The sequence below is a fragment of the Battus philenor genome, unplaced genomic scaffold (genome assembly GCF_028537555.1).
Source record: "Battus philenor isolate CCGP_79_NKW_IND1 unplaced genomic scaffold, ilBatPhil1.0.hap1 SCAF_1, whole genome shotgun sequence".
Classification (NCBI taxonomy): domain Eukaryota; kingdom Metazoa; phylum Arthropoda; class Insecta; order Lepidoptera; family Papilionidae; genus Battus; species Battus philenor.
The window spans coordinates 10,850,698-10,859,080 of NW_027181661.1; the positions used below are offsets into that span (position 1 = coordinate 10,850,698).

Genomic DNA, 8,383 nt, shown 5'->3' on the forward strand with positions numbered 1-8,383 from the left:
GTAAAGACAATGGATCCCAACTTGCTGATAATTAAATATAAATTTAAATTAATTTCGTTATATGGTTTTTCTCAGGTGATGCTTTTCATTAGAACCGAAAAATTATTAACGTTTTCATTTCAAATAACTCCTTTAGTTTTTGGTTTTAATTTATTATAAAAATACAATATTGAATTATTTATACGGATATTTATTTTTGCAAAATAGGTCGACCAAACTTATTCTAATTCTTTTGTAACATAAAAGTGGCTTTGTTGTATTTTACTGCGTCATCTTCGACAAAAGTGCAACAAAATAAAAAATAAACTTTGGAAATGGCAGGATTGTCGCCTTCAAGACTGTTTTGGATTTTCGTCTTTTCTACGTAGTCTAAAAAAATTCCAAATCCTGTAGTGATATGATGAACCACCAACTTGCAATATGACGTTGAAATTAAATATTGCTAAGTTAAATAGAAAGGAGCGGGTTTCGTGCCTCGGGTTTGTGTACTTCTCTAAATCGAAAACTATTTGTCTTAAAGTAAGCCGAAAATAATTGTAAATAAAATTATTTGCAGAAAAGTTTTAAGTCATCTAGATCGATTCAATAACAAACAGGTTCTCTAAGGACCGACACCCACGCGTTCAATACCGACATATGGATTATACTCCCTTATATTTTCTACTCCCTGGAATATTAGTTGTCCTATTGTCTATAGGACAACTAATATTCCGGTACACTTCTTAGGTTAAATTATTTAATAAAAAAAATTAAAGGAAATGTAAACACTTAAGATAATGGATTCCACTACTAAAAAAATATATGTTTTGTTATAGGAGTTAAATGGTATATTCGCTAGCGTTTACAAGAAATATCTTAATGTTTTAGTTCATGGTAAAACTATCATTGCTTTTCAAGCAAAATAAAGTCTGAAAAGGATAGACAGATTATAAAAAAGAGAAAGAAGTATTGGTTCCCACAATGATTTCGTTCACCTGAGAGTTTTAAGAGATGTGCCCTTTCTTTGGCTATCGATTTTAAGTTCAAGTAATAATTAAAACTTTTAATTAAACACCAAGTTAGTTATGTTATAACAATTTTAAAATAACAAAGTGTCTAGAAACGTTAATAAAAAAAAACAAATTTATATATATGAAATATAAATAATATCTATTTTTGTAGTAACTAACTAACTATATAACTTTATTTCAAATCACTAAAAAGCTATTGTTAGCGTGACTAAAAGTCTTATGAGGTTTGTCTCCATTATCATGATTTCAATTTTAGGATGTCCACTGCTGCATCATCTGGCATCGCCCATGGGCTTCCACAATAAGATCGGTTGGAAGCCACCTGCATCCAGTGTCTTTTGACGACCTAAGCAATGTCATCTGTCTACCTTGTAGGTGAACATTTTATGAGATTAATATTGTTAACCAATAAAAATTTATTATTAGCAAAATTATTGTATATCGACGACATTAAACTTGGCACTTCACTAATGCGAGCGCACCTTGACATAGCTAAGGGAAATGGTTTTTTTAATCACATCAACCTTTATAATATATCATCCCTTTATTTACTTACTGCTACATATTCGCGCAGCCGGCTTTATCTGATCTGTGATAGATTTTAGAGCAAAGGGGTTATGAATGCAGTCGGTGCACAAGGGTTGTAAATTAAAAAAAATCAATAACCGACTTACAAATTATCAGGAATAATGATGTCAAAGTGCCTCGATCCGTGGGAATTTATCGAGTAAAATAACTCAAGAGATTTGCGGAAAGTACAATTTACTTAATAACTATGTATTATAAAAGTTTAACCGATTACTACAAAAGTTATATTTATTTCCATTTCAAGGTCAGTTTGTTGCAATTAATAATATATTGAACACGCTAAAATTGGGATTTAACTGTTGGCAGTGACACTGTTATGTTTAATTAAAGCTTCTGAATTTATTTAATTTGTTATTTAACATTTATTTTCATCACAGTTTCAGATGAATAAGAATATCTTAACAACATTTTTACATTTAAAGTTAGGAATATCTTGACCTGTTTTTAAAACTATTGCTGGTTATTTCTGAATGTAGTTTTTTTTTACATACTTTTACCGAACAGTTGTCTTTTATAACATTATTGTTTTTAAAAATTGATTCCTTTGTCATTTTTCCTTTTATTTCTATTTACAAAGAGTCATTAACAAACAGCATCTTTAGAAAATTCGAGGCTATTGTTTCGAAACGTTTTTGCACTAGGCATTTTGTCGAAAATTCATTTGCTTGAATAAAACGATTAAAAACGGCCAATGGTAAGCTTTAGAAACTTTTGTTGTTTACCAGATGAGCACCGAGCGTTTTGTTTGACAAAGTATTACAACATTGAACATTTGAATAACCACGTGGCGTTATCTTTAATAACTTATGAAAGCCAAACGTCACGTCCATAGCAGCTCAACAAAATTCAGTCGAATTCGTGAACGTAGTGCAAGGCGCATTTGGCGCCTTGCAAGATACATGTTCTTTTTTCTACATTATGTAACTAAAATTCCTTTTAAATTGCCTGCAAATGATTATGTGCCTTTTTACAAATGCACCAAGGGCTACATTAGCGTTTATTGTTAGTTATTGTGTCGATGAATATAAAGTTCTGTAGTCAGTCCATTTTCAACAGGAATCGCTTTATAAGCTTTTAAATACGGTCGAAATTTCTATGAATGGTACCAATGTCCTTGTTCCAGAAAAATAATAATAATACGTTTTTTGTGATGAAAGATGTCCGTGTGCAGTGGATGCACCACGTCTTTAGTAGTGTGCGTGTCTTTCTATTAATGTACCAGCTGTGCCTATTATTTTGAAGCTGTGTGCGAGAATTTTTAACTAGGATTTAATGTTCTTGAAACATGCAAGTATAAAGCGACAAACTAGTATGTGCTTATAAATTCGGCGCTCAAGAATTGACTGTTTGCTATTGGATAAATGTAGAGAAATATGTGACTAGCAGACATTTGACCTTTTGAAAGTTAAGTCAGGAGTTGTGCGATGACAATGTCTGTTTTTATTCAATTTTATAAATATGCTAAACACTGGGGCTTTTTGTCATTAGACTGTAAAGGGTACTAATGATCTAGAGACACGCAATGAAAAGTTATGAAAGGCACAAAAGAAATAAAACCGCATGTAATTACTTTTACGAGTTGTATAAAAATTAATACATAATGCAAAATAAATAACAGTGTTTTCAAATTAAAATAAATGCCTTTATATATATTAACTTTGAACTTATCTCTAAAAGTTACGAAATTATTTATTAAGAAATTACCAAGAATGTTCGAGCCGCACGCAAAAGAATAGAGAAACATTTTTTGCATCGCCGGTAAAGCGATTCTCAAGAACATGTGGACCGCTACGTTGTTAGATCAAATACACCATCCTGCCGGCATTGTAGTGCCTCTATCAATAGGTTAAAAAAAGTTCTCATCCGTCTCGCTCAGAACTTGGAACATCGTCCGTAGTATGAAAAGGCAAGGCATAGCGAAATTTCTTTTAACTTAATTGCTTGCGGCATGGAAAGATTTCAAACAATGGTGCACCGATATAAACACCAGGACACAACCGAAATGGTATTGAACAATTGCTAATTTCATTAGAAGTTGTTTTAAGGGATGTGTTAAATGTAAACAATTGTCTCAAAGCAGTTACAATAGTTATAAAATTTTATATTTTATTTCATACGTATACGTCAACATATCCTATTATAAATTATACCTAAAATTTTAAATATGCAAGCCCCTCTTAAGGAGCTCTAGTTTTTAAATATTTGGTAGGTCATTATTAATTTGATAGGAAAACTTTTTACATATCACAATCATCTTTAGATATTCATAAAAGATGCAATTAATGCCGGTTAATACTTTGAAACTCTATAATCTATACGTGTCAAGCAACACAAGGTTAAAACGGTATTCGCATTAGAACTTAAAACTTCCCTTTATATAAAATTTATTTGTTTTCATATTGAGATAATTAGTTATTGTCTTAGACAATTCGTTAAACACGCAGCTGCCACAAATTGGGGCACATGGGTTTTCAACAAACTATCTTAATTATTTTTTAAATTCTTACGCACGGTAAAAGAAATTTCTCTTATTTTCAGGTATAATTTTAACAATGAGGTGCGCTAAGCTTCAATTGCAAGAACGGACTAAAATGAAACCGAAGACAGAGTCTAGCCCCGGAAAACCCCGTAGATATTGCCAGAAACTTTTAGTTGATCCACAGTATGGAGACGATACCAAATGGACGAATTCAATAAAAGGGTAACATTAACTTTAATATTACTGTATCGACAAGTATTATTGGTACATGTGGAAGAAAGTTTTTTTTACTTATATATTTAGTTTGATTTTGATCTTTGTATTCACTAATGTTGTTAAAAAATAAGTTAGGAATGATTCAAATATTTCTCTTATTGTTTGATATGACTTTATCATTCTTTATTCTTTATTGTAGTTTTACCATAAATGATTACCTTTAGATCCGTAATATTTTAGTAATGTGGTATTTTCTAGCCGCAAGTTATAAATGCTTGCATTGAGATTTGTTAACATATTAAAAACCATTTTTGTATTCATTTTAAAATGAACCCTTAAACATATCGATAAAAGTTTTAAAATTTATATAGTATGTTCTTGTACTTTTTTATCGAAAATGTTTTTTTGTCTAAATGTATTTTTATTGTCATAGATACCAATGTGAGTCTTACAATTGTGATACCATCGGTGTGATACCATCAAATGCTTGTGTTAGGACAAGCCACCATGAATCTGACGTTGTTTTTTTAACAGTACAAACATTGCAATTTAAAGGAGAATTACAGCGATCTAAAAGACCACGTACCAGTTTTAAATATAAAACGTTTACTGACTGTCAGAGACATAGAATGTTTGTTAAACAAGTGGTAGACGAAAATTCGTCACATTATGACGGAGACCAAGAATCAGAACTTACTTCCTATTTTTTCAATGATTATGCAAAATATTTTATCAGCTATGAACGATCAAGGCCATCATCTACGTGTGAGTTTTTCAACATTGACAATAACTGCAGGCAAAATAAATCAGTGCAGGTCGACATCGGATGTGTGGGAAACAAAAGGCGAGACAAAAAAAATTACGTAGAAAACTGTCTTAAAGAAGATGAAAAAAAAATAAAAAATGGTGTCGTATACAACGACATGAAAGTCGACGAAGAGAAAATAACATTTCACAAGAATGGTGGAAGAAAAAGTATTACCATTTCGAAAATGGAAAATCCGGAAACTGTTCAAGTTATAAGAGTGGACGTAGTTTGTAATTACAGGTGCAGTTCCTCACTTTCCAATAATGAAGAAAATAGCGTACAGACTAATTGCAGCCAATCGCATTCAAAAAATACAAAAAAAGATGATTTGTATATAAAAGGAATGCATAACGGAAATAAATATCTTTTAACGAAATCAATTAAGGCCCTCGATGAAAAAGTCTCCAGCAGGACAAACGTCACTTTAGTTTGCAAAACGTTTACGTTAGCCGATCGATCAAAAACATCAATAGTCAAAAGATCCAAAACAATTAGAAAAACGGAAAATTAAGTAATAGGCATTATTTTTAAATGTTTAACCACAATTACCGTCCTTTAAAATTTGTTTAGATTTTGTGATATGATCGGCATAATTTAATTTATTTTTTAGAACAAAATGTCAGTGTGATACCTTTAGCAGGAAAGCAATGGCATACCTGCGAACAAATCTGGCGTCGCTCTGGCGCCACCCTAATTTTTAAACAATGGTTTCTCAAACTGGGTATGATCACTTAGACCTGTTGAGTTTAATATTTGCCTTTAACGAAAACTACTTATTAAATAAGGTGACATAAAATACATCATATATTTTATATAACCATCACTCTGGATACCAATTTTTTTTTGTGTTGTAATGGTCTTTCGTCATTACGAATTGTAAAATTAAATAAATCATAAAAAAAATTGCAGACTTGGTCCAAATAATAATAATTATTCAGTTATTATCTATTGCTCATCGTGTTTCTCATTACAGCAGTTGAAGCATATTTTCTTTTACTAGAAGGGTGGATCAATATAATTTGAGCATCTTTGATGGAGATTATAAAAAATTAAACGTAAACTTTTCACATAGCCAGTGGATTAAGGCAACGGTCCGTACATACTATTTTGTTTAAACAACATTCAATCTTCAATATTCAATCACGAAAAATGTTGTCTCGACTATTGTTTCAAAAAGAAAAATGCCAAATAATAAAATGTTTGCATATTATGTTAATATAATAAAAGTCACAATACTTTTTCCTTAAATATTTAAACTTTACTCAAAACTAACATTGGTATGGCTTATACATAAATTAAAAACTAATCTGTCACTAACAGCTTCTTTTAAGATGCTTAATGACTTTTTAAACGTTTATCTCCACCTACCGACGCGTAACGAAAACTTTTGCACATTCAAAATTCTTACGTATGTTACCGCTTTTGATATTATTTATTTAATTAATTAGAACTCTTCTCCTAAAATGTTCAATTTATTTTTCAACTTTTTACTGGTTTAGTTTAGTTTACGCGGCACGGGTAGGACCCCCACTAGGTGGATTGATGTGATGGACATGTGTCGTTAAGGTACCGGGAAGTAGATGGATGCGGGCACCGCGAGACCGATCATCAACAGATCTTTGGGGGAGGCCAATCCGTTGCAGTGATCATCCTTCGGCTGAAAGAAGAAGAAGACGTGAAGTAGTTCACTACGTTTTACTTTCAAATTGCACTTTTGAAGAAGAACGCACTAATGGAGGAGATCAAAGTGACTTTTGAACAGATAAGAATGTTTTAACTACGTATAAGAAAATGTAAAAGAATATTCATTGACTATGTATACACGTATCTTCATTCTACGATGTATTTTATTTACGACATATTGTACAGTTACGCGAAAATGTCAATTTATGCTTGTAGACGTAAGTAAGGCAAATGTGAGCTTAAAAATTGTTTCTTAATTATGTACCATCGCAAAAGTTTACAATGCCCATTGAAATGGTATTTTTATACTGTTTTTCATGTATATAGCTGTGGTCAGGTAAAGTTGCAAAAGTTGTTAATAAACTTTGTACCTTTAATATGTTGTCCCATTGTAAGTAATACAAATTTACTCTGTGACCCTCGACATAAAGGAGACAGTTGTATTTTAGCATAATAATGTAAGCCAGATGCAACAAATATTTAGTCATTAACATTACTTAGGCGATCTAACAGTCGTATTAAGATTTTAACTTTTCTTAGATTGGATGCTAGAAGTAGATCCATCTGCTGGATCGTGATCGGGAGCAGAGACGGCAATGATTAACGATCGAAACGGCAACATTTCTGAATATTAATTTGTAGTGGAGGTCACTGGCGGCCTAGCGAGTGTGACAGAGCCGCTGCGAAAGGATTGGTACGCCATGAGCCACCCCGCCCGATGGGGTGAAATGTATGTGCCGAATTTATAGGTGTGAGAGATGGAACTTCAGGGTAGCTAAAGGGTGAGGTGGACTTTGGACCACCCTCACTTAGGGGGTTGTAAACCCCCCAATTTGCCCTAGTCCGGCACCCCCGCCCGAGGCTCCCCGTCCGTTTCTGTCCAAGCGATAAGAGGGAAGAGGGGAGAGCGTCAAATGGACGTTTTACGCATAATTTAGAGCAGTAAATGGATTCGAACAGGCTCCGCAAAGCAGACGTACCCCGAAAACATAGACTCTGAGAATATCGTACACATTCTGAGAAGTATTCACGATCATCTCAATAACTTCTTTCATACAACTGCATCCAGTAGAAGTGCTTAAAGTTGTCACGTGATAGAAATAACAAGCGAAAACAATCGAAATTATAAGTACATAAAGAAACAATTGCTGTCATAGTCAAGAAATATGGACGAAACTGGGACAGTAATTTAAATTAATCTTAAATATTTATTTAAAATAAAGAGCGTTAAGTAGAATTCATTTCTTGCACTAAAGTAACGTTAAAGGTTTTGTACTGATTTATTTGCGGTAATATACTATAACACAAGAGCGTTTAATATTGAATTAACCGTGCTATAGTTTTTGCATCAATTTTATTGTATCGATTACTTAATTAAAACGTACGTTACGTAACATACGTACACAGAATTCTTATACTGAAATTATTTTAATACTTTATATACTCAATGGCTTATTAAATAAAAACAACACTTAAAAAAATAATTTCTGAACAAAGAAAACGTTATTTATTCTAAGAGTAAACAGAGATTTAAAAAGTATTTCTACTATTCTACTGCTTATAATTGTTTTGAGCGCTCTAGCATAGAATATGTTGGAA

At 32.2% G+C, this 8,383-nt stretch overlaps 1 protein-coding gene across 1 annotated transcript; it reads left to right on the forward strand.

Annotated features, from left to right (window-relative positions):
• Positions 1 to 4,150: 4,150 nt before the first annotated feature.
• Positions 4,151 to 5,612, forward strand: LOC137932594 (uncharacterized). The gene is made up of 2 exons (XM_068776198.1): positions 4,151 to 4,299; positions 4,727 to 5,612. The coding sequence occupies exons 1-2, from the start codon at positions 4,151 to 4,153 to the stop codon at positions 5,610 to 5,612; spliced, it is 1,035 nt and encodes a 344-aa protein (XP_068632299.1).
• Positions 5,613 to 8,383: the final 2,771 nt, after the last annotated feature.